The sequence below is a fragment of the Electrophorus electricus genome, chromosome 24 (assembly GCF_041902795.1).
Source record: "Electrophorus electricus isolate QZ-2024a chromosome 24, ASM4190279v1, whole genome shotgun sequence".
NCBI classification, from domain to species: Eukaryota; Metazoa; Chordata; class Actinopteri; order Gymnotiformes; family Gymnotidae; genus Electrophorus; species Electrophorus electricus.
Window position 1 is genome coordinate 1,482,501 of NC_137520.1, and position 14,751 is coordinate 1,497,251.

At 51.2% G+C, this 14,751-nt stretch overlaps 1 protein-coding gene across 3 annotated transcripts in view; it reads left to right on the top strand.

Annotated features, from left to right (window-relative positions):
• The window catches only part of plcg1 (phospholipase C, gamma 1), a 30,334-nt gene extending 16,548 nt beyond the window's left edge, over positions 1–13,786 (top strand). For all 3 annotated transcript variants that reach the window (XM_081707011.1, XM_035522360.2, XM_081707012.1), the window contains 22 exons: positions 2,627–2,712; positions 3,191–3,311; positions 3,648–3,816; positions 3,910–4,032; positions 4,112–4,213; positions 4,312–4,499; positions 5,045–5,245; positions 7,130–7,249; positions 7,490–7,670; positions 7,902–7,979; positions 8,212–8,315; positions 8,407–8,500; positions 8,825–8,891; positions 9,048–9,211; positions 9,709–9,805; positions 10,035–10,259; positions 10,442–10,590; positions 10,900–11,014; positions 11,474–11,635; positions 11,972–12,060; positions 12,480–12,721; positions 12,871–13,786. In XM_081707011.1, coding sequence (XP_081563137.1) covers positions 2,627–2,712; positions 3,191–3,311; positions 3,648–3,816; positions 3,910–4,032; positions 4,112–4,213; positions 4,312–4,499; positions 5,045–5,245; positions 7,130–7,249; positions 7,490–7,670; positions 7,902–7,979; positions 8,212–8,315; positions 8,407–8,500; positions 8,825–8,891; positions 9,048–9,211; positions 9,709–9,805; positions 10,035–10,259; positions 10,442–10,590; positions 10,900–11,014; positions 11,474–11,635; positions 11,972–12,060; positions 12,480–12,721; positions 12,871–12,913 — 2,920 coding nt within the window. In that variant the 3' untranslated portion in view covers positions 12,914–13,786. The remainder of the gene's footprint in view (positions 1–2,626; positions 2,713–3,190; positions 3,312–3,647; positions 3,817–3,909; positions 4,033–4,111; positions 4,214–4,311; positions 4,500–5,044; positions 5,246–7,129; positions 7,250–7,489; positions 7,671–7,901; positions 7,980–8,211; positions 8,316–8,406; positions 8,501–8,824; positions 8,892–9,047; positions 9,212–9,708; positions 9,806–10,034; positions 10,260–10,441; positions 10,591–10,899; positions 11,015–11,473; positions 11,636–11,971; positions 12,061–12,479; positions 12,722–12,870) is intronic.
• The last annotated feature ends 965 nt before the right edge of the window (positions 13,787–14,751 follow it).

Genomic DNA, 14,751 nt, shown 5'->3' on the forward strand with positions numbered 1-14,751 from the left:
GGAGGTGTGGGTGTGTGTGTGGGGGGTGCTCAGGGAGGTGTGGGTGTGTGTGGGGGGGTGCTCAGGGAGGTGTGGGTGTGTGTGGGGGTGCTCAGGGAGGTGTGGGTGTGTGTGGGGGGGTGCTCAGGGAGGTGTGTGTGGGGGGTGCTCAGGGAGGTGTGTGTGGGGGGTGCTCAGGGAGGTGTGGGTGTGTGTGTGGGGGGTGCTCAGGGAGGTGTGGGTGTGTGTGGGGGTGCTCAGGGAGGTGTGGGTGTGTGTGGGGGGGTGCTCAGGGAGGTGTGTGTGGGGGGGGTGCTCAGGGAGGTGTGGGTGTGTGTGGGGGGTGCTCAGGGAGGTGTGGGTGTGGGGGTGCTCAGGGAGGTGTGTGTATGTGTGTGTGTGTGTGTGTGTGGGGGTGTTTAGGGAGGTGGAGGTGTGTGTGTGTGTGGAGGTGTGTGTATGTGTGTGTGGGGGTGTTTAGGGAGGTGGAGGTGTGTGTGTGTGTGGAGGTGTGTGTATGTGTGTGTGGGGGTGTTTAGGGAGGTGGAGGTGTGTGTATGTGTGTGTGGAGGTGTGTGTATGTGTGTGGGGGTGTTTAGGGAGGTGTGTGTATGTGTGTGTGTATGTGTGTGTGGAGGTGTGTGTATGTGTGTGTGGGGGTGTTTAGGGAGGTGGAGGTGTGTGTATGTGTGTGTGGGGGTGTTTAGGGAGGTGGAGGTGTGTGTGTGTGGGGGGGGTGTTTAGGGAGGTGGAGGTGTGTGTGTGTGTGTGGGGGGGTGTTTAGGGAGGTGGAGGTGTGTGTGTGTGTGTGTGTGTGTGGGGGGGGTGTTCAGGGAGGTGGAGGTGTGTGTGTGTGTGGGGGGGTGTTTAGGGAGGTGGAGGTGTGTGTGTGTGTGTGGGGGGTGTGTGTGCGTGTGTGTGGGGGGTTGTTCAGGGAGGTGGAGGTTTGTGTGTGGGGGGGTGTTCAGAGAGGTGTGGGGGGTGTTCAGGGAGGTGTGTGTGTGTGTGGGAGGGGTGTGTGGGGGTGTGTTCAGGAAGGTGGGTTTGGGGGGGTGTTCAGGGAGGTGTGGGTGTGTGTGGGGGGGTGTTTAGGGAGGTGGAGGTGTGTGTGTGTGTGTGTGTGTGTGTGGGGGGGGTGTTCAGGGAGGTGGAGGTGTGTGTGTGTGTGGGGGGGTGTTTAGGGAGGTGGAGGTGTGTGTGTGTGTGTGGGGGGGGTGTGTGCGTGTGTGTGGGGGGTTGTTCAGGGAGGTGGAGGTTTGTGTGTGGGGGGGTGTTCAGAGAGGTGTGGGGGGTGTTCAGGGAGGTGTGTGTGTGTGTGGGAGGGGTGTGTGGGGGTGTGTTCAGGAAGGTGGGTTTGGGGGGGTGTTCAGGGAGGTGTGGGTGTGTGTGGGGGGGTGCTCAGGGAGGTGTGGGGGGTGCTCATGGAGGTGTGGGGGGGTGCTCATGGAGGTGTGGGGGGGTGCTCATGGAGGTGTGGGGGGTGCTCAGGGAGGTGTGTGTGGGGGTGCTCAGGGAGGTGTGTGTGTGGGGGGTGCTCAGGGAGGTGTGTGTGGGGGGGGTGCTCAGGGAGGTGTGTGTGGGTGCTCAGGGAGGTGTGGGTGTGTGTGTGGGGTGCTCAGGGAGGTGTGTGTGTGGGGGGTGCTCAGGGAGGTGTGTGTGTGGGGGGTGCTCAGGGAGGTGTGGGTGTGTGTGTGGGGGGTGCTCAGGGAGGTGTGGGGGTGGGGGTGCTCAGGGAGGTGTGTGTGGGTGCTCAGGGAGGTGTGGGTGTGTGGGGGGGGTGCTCAGGGAGGTGTGTGGGGGTGCTCAGGGAGGTGTGTGTGTGGGGGGTGCTCAGGGAGGTGTGTGTGTGGGGGGTGCTCAGGGAGGTGTGGGTGTGTGTGTGGGGGGTGCTCAGGGAGGTGGGTGTGGGGGGTGCTCAGGGAGGTGTGTATGTGGGGGTGCTCAGGGAGGTGTGGGTGTGTGTGGGGGGTGCTCAGGGAGGTGTGGGTGTGGGGGGTGCTCAGGGAGGTGTGGGTGTGGGGGGTGCTCAGGGAGGTGTGGGTGTCTGTGTGGGGGGTGCTCAGGGAGGTGTGGGTGTGGGGGTGCTCAGGGAGGTGTGGGTGTGTGTGTGGGGGTGCTCAGGGAGGTGTGGGTGTGTGTGTGGGGGTGCTCAGGGAGGTGTGGGTGTGTGTGGGGGTGCTCAGGGAGGTGTGGGTGTGTGTGGGGGTGCTCAGGGAGGTGTGGGTGTGTGTGGGGGTGCTCAGGGAGGTGTGGGTGTGTGTGGGGGTGCTCAGGGAGGTGTGGGTGTGTGTGGGGGTGCTCAGGGAGGTGTGGGTGTGTGTGGGGGTGCTCAGGGAGGTGGGGGTGTGTGTGGGGGTGCTCAGGGAGGTGTGTGTGTGTGGGGGAAGTTCAGGGAGGTGGGGGGGGTGTTCAGGGAGGTGGGGGGGTGTTCAGGGAGGGGTGTGTGGGGGAGGGTGTTCAGGGAGGTGGGTGTGTGGGGGAGGGTGTTCAGGGAGGTGGGTGTGTGGGGGAGGGTGTTCAGGGAGGTGGGTGTGTGGTGGGGAGGTGTTCGGGGAGGTGTGGATGTGTGTGTGTGTGTGTGTTGGGGGGGTGGTGGTCTATTACAGTGCACAAACCTACTGGCCCTGACACAAGTGTGTCTTTTTAGCTACCTGACGGGAGACCAGTTTTCCAGCGAGTCGTCACTGGAGGCGTATGCACGCTGCCTTAGGATGGGGTGCAGATGCATCGAGTGTGAGTGGAACACACACACGTGCACGCATTTCTCTGCTCGGGAGACGCCTGGCCTTTGGAACACTTTCCATCTCTCTGTTTGCCCAGTATGACAGATACCTCAAGATAACATCTCTCCTACCAAGAACGTTCCACTCACACTAACCTTATGGCATATCTGTCCTCAACACCGACTCTTAAAGGGACGCGCATGTACACACACTTCTTCTCATGACCAGTTTCTTTTCGAACCACTTTAAAGATGGTTTAGGCGGTTTATGTAGTTTTTAAATCAGCAGCTGTAATGATTCTCAGACTGCATCCCTTCACCCCACCGGTCCTGTCATATATGGATCTGTAGTTCCAAGCTCTCCTGCCGAGAATCAGATGACATGTCAGGCCAAACCCCGCAAGAAGCCAGTCTGCATGTGTGAACATTACAGCTGCTGAAACTTTCACAGCCCTAACGTGTGTGTGTGTGTGTGTGTGTGTGTAACAGTGGACTGCTGGGATGGCCCTGATGGGATGCCTGTGATCTATCATGGTCACACCCTCACCACCAAGATCAAGTTCTATGACGTCCTGATGACCATCAAGGAGCACGCCTTCATCACGTCCGAGTGAGTCCTGGGAGCTTTGCTAGAACGCTAACTAGGGGCTGGTGTTTGGAGTACAGACCTGACGCATTTACACCGTGTAGCTCACAGTAAAACTATCTTCTGGAACAGGAAAATTAAAATTCTAGTCAAACTGATGTTCCTTTGTAATATTTCTGTTTTGTTTGTGTAATGGCTTTATTTTGAAGGTTGTTTTGGTTTGGGGAGGGTTATCTTTGTTTATGTTTAATCTTCTGGCACTGGATTGTAAATCAGCCAGTAGGAAACCCTCCACCAGGTGGCGGACCTCGCTGACCCTGTGTGTCCTGGTTGGTTGTTTTTTTTTTCCCCCTCTCAAAGCTATCCCATCATCCTCTCCATCGAGGACCACTGCAGTATCGTGCAGCAGAGGAACATGGCTTCCTACTTCAGGAAGGTCTTTGGAGAGATGCTCCTCACCAAAGCTGTGGACATCTCCGCCGATGGCCTTCCCTCACCCAGTCAACTCAAGAGGAAGATTCTCATCAAGGTGAAAGCCGATTGGCCGCTTGGTAACAGACACGGAGGTTTGTGGGTATTGGAGTCCTGTAGTGATGCGATGGTGCGACTGGTGTCATAACAGCACAAGAAGCTGGCGGAGGGAAGCGCTTATGAAGAGGTTTCCACGTCGACTCCCTACTCGGAAAATGACATTAGCAACTCCATCAAGAATGGAATTCTCTTCCTCGAGGACCCCATCAACCATGTAAGATTCTCCTGGATTTTCCATGTAAGATGTGCCTGGTCTTGCGCTGTGTGTGTAACATCACTCTGTCCATTTACAGGAGTGGTATCCTCACTTCTTCGTCCTGACGAGCAGCAAGATCTACTACTCTGAAGAGACCACCAGTAACCAAGCCAACGAGGATGAGGAGGAACATCGTGAGGTGAGGAAGGCCCTGGAACGTTTCCTCCATGTAGCTGTAGTGCTGCGACACCTCCATCCTGCTCATCCTCTTCTCTTCCTCCTCATCCCTCGCTCCAGATGGGGAACGGCATGGACCAGCACGTGAGTGAGAAGTGGTTCCATGGCAAGCTCGGAGCGGGCCGCGACGGGCGCCAGATTGCCGAGCGCCTGCTGTCGGAATACTGCCTGGAGACAGGAGCGCCCGATGGCTCCTTCCTGGTCCGAGAGAGCGAGACGTTTGTGGGAGACTACACGCTGTCCTTCTGGTAAAAAACAAAAAAACCTAAAGGCTGGGACAACCGTACTCGGCTTGGGCGCGACCGCTCTCCATTAGCATGGCGACCGCCCCCTATGTTAGCATAGCTTTGGCACTTTTCCAAGATAACAGGATTGAGGAGCAGACAGAAATGACCACAACATCTATTTGAGAACTACATTCCAAATATAATTGGTCAACAAAGCGTTGAGTGAAGAGGACGTTAAACTGGAGGGACTTGATCTCCTGCTTCTGTAATTGGTCTGGTGTAGCTAGTTAATGATGAACCTCTGTGTTCTTTCTGTCCGTGGTTGGACAGACACTGGCAGAGCAGTGAGATTATGTCCATTCACTGGATGCTAAAAGATCTCGTGTCTCTCTTGGTCTCGTAGGATTGGACAGAGGCTTTTCTAGAGGTGATGTTTTAAAGGAATTAAAATGTTGCAGTAGAAGAAAAATAACATGGACATGCAAGTCTGCTGGTTGAAGTGAAAGGTCAAATGTAAAGGTCAGATCACGGAGCAGTGGTCTGATGGTGGGTGTGGTTTTCCGCAGGCGCTCTGGGCGAGTACAGCACTGTCGAATCCACTCACGCCAGGAGGCTGGGAGCCCCAAGTTCTACCTGACGGACAACCTGGTGTTCGACACGCTCTTCGCCCTCATCACACACTACCAACAGGTGGCACTGCGCTGTAACGAGTTTGAGATGAAGCTGACTGAGCCCGTACCCCAGACCAATGCCCACGAGAGCAAAGAGTGAGTCTCCAGCACACCACTGATCTGAGACCAGTGTGGCAGGCTAACGGGTGGGCTCATTTCTCAGGTAGTTTAATGAGATGAAGGGAGGGTTGTCCAGCACTGTCCAGTAGGAATCTCCAGCTGAAATGTTTTCACATTTGGCATCAGTTATCTGGTTAAGATAAAAATTAATTCAGAAATGTACTAAAAGTCCTAAGATAAACACCAACTAATGCGTCCAGGGTGGAATTAGGCTGATTTCTGTCGATTTTACACATTCATAAAAGATCTGTAAAGTTTGGCTGCATGTAAACTCCAGCAATCAAAATACAGGATGAAGTCTCTCAAACCTAAGAGCTCAGCGCTAAACCCAGTCCCCTCTGCTGGTCCCCTCTGCTGGTCCCCTCTGCTGGTCCCCTCTGCTGGTCCCCTCTGTCAGCTGGTACTGAGACTAACTAACCTACTGACCCCTAACACACAACAGCCTCAGTCCAGCACTTGTAAACAAAGTCCAGTCAGAGTTAACAAACACTGGGACAATGAGACCAAATCTCAGTGTGAATCCCAGAACTATCAGGCCCTAAACAGAGAATATGAATGATCAGAATATAGAATATATCAGAATCTCTACACGGTCAGAGATCCACAGCAAAAACAGATCCTCACCAAGTACAGACTCAGTGACCACAATCTGACCAGAGAAACACACAGATATAAACAATCCTGACTGTAGAGAGAGAAGACTGTGTGGTCACTGTGAAAGTGGTGAGAAGACTGTGTGGTCACTGAGAGTGGTGAGAAGACTGTGTGGTCACTGTGAAAGTGGTGAGAAGACTGTGTGGTCACTGAGAGTGGTGAGAAGACTGTGTGGTCACTGTGAAAGTGGTGAGAAGACTGTGTGGTCACTGAGAGTGGTGAGAAGACTGTGTGGTCACCGTGAGAGTGGTGAGAAGACTGTGTGGTCACTGTGAAAGTGGTGAGAAGACTGTGTGGTCACTGAGAGTGGTGAGAAGACTGTGTGGTCACTGAGAGTGGTGAGAAGACTGTGTGGTCACTGTGAGAGTGGTGAGAAGACTGTGTGGTCACTGTGAGAGTGGTGAGAAGACTGTGTGGTCACCGTGAGAGAGGTGAGAAGACTGTGTGGTCACCGTGAGAGTGGTGAGAAGACTGTGTTGGGGTCACTGTTAGAGTGGTGAGAAGACTGTGTGTGGTCACCGTGAGAGTGGTGAGAAGACTGTGTGGTCACCGTGAGAGTGGTGAGAAGACTGTGTGGTCCCCGTGAGGGTGGTGAGAAGACTGTGTGGTCCCCGTGAGGGTGGTGAGAAGACTGTGTGGTCCCCGTGAGGGTTATACAGTGAAATAATGTATATTATTATATATAATGTTAACACACCCACCACACCTTTCACTGTATAATAATAACAATAATAATAATAATAATAATAATAATAATCTATATACTATTAACACATCTCTGTGTAATCATTTTTAATAATGTAGTTATGTTACCTAGTTTATTATAACTTGTCACTTATTTATTTTTATTACTTGTATTTTGTTGCTTGAATTAATGTTGTCATGTTCAGTTCTAAATTATTTGCTCTGCCAAAATTGTACCTGGTATAGTTATGCCAATAAAGCTACCTAGAATTGAACTGAAATTTCAGTGGTGTCTCAGTGGTTCAGGTACTGGACTGGTAATCAGGAGGTTGCCAGTTCAAGTCCCACCACTGCGAGGTTACCACTGTTGGGCCCCTGAACAAAACCCTTAACCCTCAATTACTCGAGTTGTGTTCAGTCAGAACTGTAAGTCGCTTTGATAAAAGCATCAGGTAAATGCTGCGCACGTAACTGAAAGAGCACAACCGTTCTTTTTCACGTGTGTCTCTCTCTGTGTGTCAGGTGGTACCATGCGTGTTTGTCCCGTAGCCAAGCTGAAAACATGCTGATGAGGGTTCCACGTGATGGTGCCTTCCTCGTGAGGAAGAGAACAGAATTGAATTCCTTTGCCATCTCCTTCCGGTAAGTTCTGTTCTAGCTGACTCCCCCACCATCATGCCTCTTTTCCCATGTCTCCCTCTTTTAGACGACGGTTCTTAGTTTTTGTCAGTAGTTTCCATCATTATGGATTATGGCTCAGGTTACGGTGGGGAGGCCGTGCTTGGATTGACTGCGTGGCCGTAGGGAAAAGCTTTCCTGTTGGATCCAGGCTGCGTATCCATCCGATGGCCTGACCGCGTCCTGTGTGTGTGTGTCCCGCAGAGCGGAGGGCAAGATTAAACACTGTCGAGTGCAGCAGGAGGGGCAGACGGTGACGCTCGGCAACTCGGAGTTCGACAGTCTGGTGGACCTGATCAGCTACTATGAGAAGCACCCTCTCTACCGCAAGATGAAACTCCGTTACCCCATCAACGAGGAGACGCTGGACAAGATCGGCACAGCAGTGGGTGGAGCAGGGCCGCGCGCGCACACACACACACACACACACACACACACACACACACACGTGCGCACATCTGCGTGCTTGTGCAGTCCACCTACAGGCCAGATCTAGCTCCTCTAGGAGGAACGGCTGCTGGGAGCCCGTGGGAGACCCTTCACCTGTAGACGCCTCCTTTCCTTCTCTCGTGGGAGACCCCTTAACCTGTAGATGTCTCCTTTCCTTCTCATGCAGGAGCCGGACTACGGGTCTCTGTACGAGGGACGCAACCCCGGGTTCTACGTGGAAGCTAACCAGATGCCCACCTTTAAGGTGACCACCACTCACCTTTTACATAGTGTGTTTGTGTGTGTAGATTTACCACCCTACAGGGTTCCATCCTCACCTGGAACACACCTGATCCAGGTAATCCAGGCTTGACAGGGGTGTTGTTTTGGAACTGGACTCTGCATGGTGCCATCAGTCCAGGAATTTCCCGCTCCTGCTGTAGTTTCAGTGATTGAAGTGTGTGTGTGTGTGTGTGTGTGTGTGTGTGTGTGTGTAGTGCACTGTTAGAGCCATGTACGAGTACAAGGCCCAGAGGGATGATGAACTGTCCTTCAGTAAGAATGCCATCATTCAGAATGTAGACAAACAGGAAGGAGGCTGGTGAGTCACAACAGCTTACGCTCCACCCCCAGCGCCTGTACCGCCAGTGGAGATCTAAGAGGAAAAAGAGTGTGTGTGCGTGTGTCTACAGGTGGAAAGGTGACTTTGGGGGCAAGAAGCAGCTATGGTTTCCTGCCAACTACGTGGAGGAGATCAGTCCCACAGCAGTGGAGCCCGACAGATCTGTGAGTGACTCGCACACTCACATCACAGAATCAGAAAATATTTAAATATACCATTTAAATAAGCGTGCTGCTGATGACCAACAGCAGTAATAATAATGACAGCGACAACAATAATAGTGGTAGTGAAGATGAGTAAACATCAACAGTATTAATTGCAGCTAATGGCTCATTAAGACTTTAACAGGATGTTAAAACGACACTGTTTTGGCAGTGTTTTTCGGGGGAGTGTGCAGTGGGGCGTAGGTGGGTTACTCTTGCACTGTGTTGACATTTTTTTTTGCGCTCTGTCCTCTGTTCTTTCTCACACACACACACACACACCAGGCGACAGAGAACAGCCCTTTGGGAGATCTCCTGAGGGGAAGCATGGACGTGTCTTCCTGCCAGATCGGTGAGTGTGCAGCTACCAGCATTTCCTGTCCTCTCCACCTGCTGACGCCGACTCTAGCGCCCTCTGTTGGACGCGCTCCTCAAATGCAGGACGATCTGATGTACTATATCACCGAAGGAGGGAGGCCGTTTAACCGGCGCGTGTGTGTGTTTGCAGTGACGAGGCACGAGGGAAAGGGGGCTAGGCCGTATGTCTTCTCGCTGATGTCCATGGGCTCTCTGCAACCCGGCCCCGTTCTGGAAGTGTCCGCCAGTTCTCAGGATGAGCTCAAAGACTGGGTCCATAAGATCCGGGAGGTCACCATGACCTCAGAAGCCAAGGTCCGTATCTCCGGAGTCATCCAGGGTCGTCTCAACACATACGTAAACACTTTGTCACCGTTCAGGGAAACTGGCTGTCCTGCATGTAAAATACACCGTCCATAGAAACTGTGTCCAGTCCCCGCATGCTGTCTTGCAGTCCAGCTAGAGCTGTGTTTTGTGCTGCTAAGGCTGAAGATTTGATGAACTGTCCCTTCAGGTCTTTGTCTGTGCCTTTGGGAAAAACCTGAAGTGGATTCTTTTAACAAACCTTTTTGTAGTTTGTAGATTTGATGCCTGTATTTTAATTTGATGCCTCTGTTTAAATGTTGACTTCACCATAGATAAGTATACCACTAGGTCTGTGTTCATGGAAGTCCTCTAACGTGCTTCCTCATGGTCTGGGATGTCGGGTAGATTTCTCCAGACCCTGGCACAGATGCACTGGGTGGGAAGGGATGTAACTTTGAGGAGAGAGTTTCTCAGCGTTGATGTTCTGCTTCTTCCCCCTGGCTCAGCTGGAGGAGGGGAAGATGATGGAGAGAAGGAAGAAGATCGCCCTGGAGCTCTCCGACCTGGTGGTCTACTGCCGGCCCGTGCCCTTCGACGAAGACAGTAAGAGTTCCCTCAGCACACCTCAGAGGGGCATGCTGGGAAGGATGGACTGTACATGTCCCATAAGGCTTTGTGGGAGCCTCTCCCTGTGCTTTTATTTTGAAATGATTTGATGCAAAAATAATTTAACAGTGCGACAACAACTCATAAGACTCCTGGTGTAATAAACCAGACTAAGTGTGTCCAGATTCATGAGCTGCGGCATCTTGCATGTGTGTGTTTTTTGCAGAGATTGGGACAGAGCGAGCCTGTTTCAGGGACATGTCCTCGTTCCCGGAGACCAAGGCTGAGAAGTACGTTAACCGGATCAAAGGCAAGAAATTCCTGCAGTACAACCGGCTGCAGCTGTCTCGCGTCTACCCGCGTGGCCAGCGCCTGGACTCCTCCAACTACGACCCCTTACCCATGTGGCTTTGTGGCAGCCAGCTGGTGGCGCTGAACTTCCAGACCGCAGGTAGGGGGCGGAGACCAAACGGCGCTGCTTCTGATTGGCCAAGCCAGATATCCATTACCACGGTCTTGGGTAGCAGGGGCGCGGAGGTCACGTCCTCCTTCCTCTTCCAGACTTCCTGTTTCACTGGTGTCTTTTTTTAAAAAAAAAAAAAAATGTAAAAAAAATTTCCCCCCTCCACACAGACAAACCCATGCAGATGAACCAGGCCCTCTTTATGCTAAACGGAAGGAGTGGCTACGTGCTGCAGCCACCAATCATGCGAGACGACAGCTTTGACCCCTTTGACAGGCACTCTCTGAGAGGGGTGGAGCCCGTCACACTGATCATAGAGGTACGAGAGTGTTGAGTGGCGTAGTGCAGTAGTGTCTCTGGAGCCCCGCCTCCCTGCAGAGTTCACTCACACGCCCCGTGTCCATGTGTTTCTCCAACACCACTCAAGAACGGGTCCTCGAGGAGTTTCTCGGACCTCGACTGCCTTCCGACATCAATAACGCCTTTATTTTAAAGCTGCGCTTTACGGAACATCACTTATTTAATGTTATTGTTTCCTGATTTAATTTTTTTCTCTGAGTGGATTTTTATTTATTTTTTGGGTAGAAACTTGATTTGTGTGTGTGGTTTTTTTCCCGTATTCGTGAAGGTATTGGGTGCACGCCACCTCCCCAAGCATGGCCGTGGCATCGTGTGCCCACTCATCGAGATCGAGGTGTGTGGTGCAGAATACGACAACGCCAAGCAGAAGACTGACTCTGAGGGTGAGGATGATGAACGCCCTCCCCCACGCCAGACGTTTGTTTTCATTAATTGTGATTAGAAGCTGGTGTCAGGTCCAGTCTGTTCCCCCTGGACTGGAGCCCATAGTGGAGCGAGTCATTTGTAAAGAGAAGCGTGTAACGTGTAAACGTGAACATGCACTCTCACAGTGGGAGCTCAGTGGTGAAGTTACTGGACTGGCCATCAGGTTACCAGTTCAAACCCCACCAAGTTAAGGGCAAGACCCAGTTACTCAAGTTGTGTTCAGTCAGAATTTAAAGTCGTTTTGGATAAAAGTGATTAAATACTGTAAGTGTGAACGTAGGTCACAACTACAGCACTGAACAGCATCCGTGTTATTAAAACACAAAATGCATGAAGAACAGAATAAACAAGTCTACCCCCAAGATGTTTCCATACGATAACATACACACACGATGCCTTGTGCTGTGTTTTTGTAGCGGATAACGGCCTGAACCCCACGTGGCCACGGAAGTCCTTCCGGTTCACCGTGTGTAACCCCATGTTTGCGTTCCTGCGCTTTGTTGTGTACGAGATCGACATGTTCAACGACCAGAACTTCCTTGCACAGGCCACCTTCCCCATCAGCTGCCTCAAAACAGGTGAGGTTCCCCCTGCCGGGCGGAGGGGTGGAGATCGTGTCGTCACGGTAATCGCAGTAGGGACGCTACATACCGCTGAAGTCAGAAGTGCACCAGATATGCGAGGTACAAGGGACAGGTGGTGCGAGGACGCATGGAGCAGAGTGGGGCTTATTTTTGATGCTGAGTGGTACTCACACGCACCATGCTGTCCTGCACAGGGGACCGCAGAGCTGATCGGTGTGGGGGTGGGGGTGGGGGTGGGTGAGTGTGGGTGTGCGCGTGCAGCCCTGTTGTCTCTTAGGTGTGTTTTCACATCCACTTTTGTGTGTGTGTGTGTGTGTGTCACTCTCCCAGGCTTGAGGTCAGTCCCGCTGAAGAACAGTTACAGTGAAGATCTGGAGCTGGCGTCTCTGCTAGTGCACCTGGACATTAGCCGAGGCAGGGTGAGTGTCCCGTTCCTGAGCCCCTGGATCTCGGTGCTGCTGTTGGTAAAAATTCCAATAAATGATGCTGATTCTTTATCATGTTCGTTCACACACACGGTTGTGTTTTTTCAGTTTTCACTCACGTGCGCAGCATTTATCTGACACTTATCAAAGCGACTTACAGTTCTGACTGAACACAACTCGAGTAATTGAGGGTTAAGCGTTTTGTTCAGGGGCCCAACAGTGGCAACTTGAACTGGCAACCTTCTGATTACCAGTCCAGTACTGACACCACTGCCAGAACATAAAAAAGAGAGTGTGTGTGTGTGTGTCTGGGACACACAGCACCTGCCCCTGTACAAGAGCGACTTATATAAACTGCCCTTCTATAATTACGCTGTAAATTATATAATTCTTTCCTTTTCTCTCTCTCTCAGCATGAAAACGGGGAGCTCTCTCCGTTCCTGGGTCCGATGGCAGGAGCGGTTGGGCGGGAGCGTCTGGGAGACGCGGGCTCGGTGTCCTCCGGCTCCTCCATGTCTCCGCTGCCCTCGTCTCCGGGACAGGCAGGACACAGGGGACGTGAGGGCTCCTCTGAAGCCCGTTACCAATCCCCAGTAGAGGACTTCAGAGTATCGCAGGAGACCCTGCTGGATCACGGGGACCCCCAGAGCAGGAGGTGTGTGTGTGTGTGTGGGGGGGGACCTTTCTATACGCTGCTGTAGAACTACTGCAGAGGTCTCGAGTGTAATTTGTTGACTATGAAAATGACCTTGAAGTAATGTGCAGGTGAGAGGAGGATGATGATATTATTGACTCCGCCTACAGGGTGATGCGGAGAACCCGGGTCACTGCAGACAACCGTGTGTAGGCTCCGCCCCTCAAACGCCTACCCAGAGCTCAAGGGTCTGTCAGTGCTGATGATGTCATGGACTGCTGTGAAACCTGTTTCCATGGAAACGTCACCAGCGCTTTTGGCCTACATTTCAGGCAGAACTCCTCCCCCCCTTCTCTCTCTCCCTCTCCCCCTCTTTCTCTCTCTCTCTCTCTCTCTCTCTCTCTCTCTCTCTCTCTCTCTCTCTCTCTCTCTCTCTCTCTGTGTCTCTCTGAGAGGGGAAGCAGAGCTGGGAGTGAAACATTTGGTTTTGGAGAGCAATGAGAAACTGTTAAGCAGCCCCCCAGATGGCCAGAAGGGGGCGGTTGCGAGTGCAGGCCACGCAGCAGTCTGGAGGCCACTGGTCCAGACCTGGGAGGGGACGCTGTTGCCCACATCTGTCTGAAGCTGCTCTGCGAAGGTCCCCCTGTATGTCCCCTCTCTCTGGCATGTAGAAATATGTGGGTTTATTTATTCCAATGCTGCTGTTGTCCAGAGAACGACTACAGCTTATCTGCTCTCAAAGAGCCTCTCTTTTGTTTTGTTTTTTTGTTTTTTGAAAATTATTTAAACAGCAATTTTTAACTTTCATAATGTGACTTGTTTTATTTCCTTCTTTTAATTAACGCGTCTAACATCTAATTAATGTGTCACAAAGGGCTCACGTTGCCTTTCCCTGACCTCTGCTGTCTTCTCCCCCACCACCGAGTCTGCAACGCTGAGTAAACACGACCCAGTTTTGGTTTGTTTTTTTTGTTTTTAAGTCGGGCAGAAACGGGGGCAGCCACAGTTCATGTGTTTTGAATTCTGGGGTCCTTCAGGAAAGTACAACAGGCTCATCAAAGTCACCTTTCACCTCACTGATTTAAATGTCATTATTAATATTTGTATTATTATTATTACTACACGACCCGTTTGTTGTGGAGTTTTTTGTTTGTTCCACTTCCTAATGTGAAGGTTGTCATGTAGACCCAAGGGCTTGGCGGGGAAGAGATTCGCTTTTATGTTGACTCGACCTGTGTCCGGCTGGTCCACCCAGCCTGCGGCGTTGAAGCATTACGTTTACTGCGTTCTTTCTGTTCTGATTATGAAGACCTCGACTGTCTGAGCACATCTGCCCTCTCTCTCTCTCTCTCTCTCTCTCTCCTTAATCTGCATCACAATCCTGCAATATTTTAGACGTTATTATTTTTTAATACATTCCTGTGTTTTGTGTAGTTTTAAGTTCTTGTGCTGTACACGTGGGGTCCACTTCTCCTTTGTGTTAACTCCGTGTCTCCCAGACTGGTGTGGAGGACGAACCCTCCACTGCTGGTTTATTTTTTTTGTTTGTTTGTTTGTTTTTGTTTTTTTTAACTCAAATGAACTCAACACTTGTACCATCTCAATGCTGGGTCTGTCTGTGCTGTGTAGGTCTACAAGACTGTGCTATACTTGCTGAAATATTATTTATGTTTTGGTTTTGTTTTTTTTTTTAAACTTTTTTACAGTCCGCAGTGTCGTGTTTTTCCCTTTTATTTATCTTCGCGTTAATGAGGCCCCAGTTTCAGTTATGGAAACACTGAATGTTACAACTGACTATATTTAGCGCTGTACAGACCAAAGTCACCTGAAAGAACAATGGAGCAGAGGCGGACGAAGTTCCAGTAGTCCGCCACTAGAGGGCATAACTCCAACACGCAGGTCTTCACACAGTCAAGTACATTGCTGCTCCATACACACACATTTAAAAAAAATAATTAAAAAAATAATATATATATATATATATATATATATATATATATATATATATATATATATATATATATATATATATATATATAATTTTAGTTTAA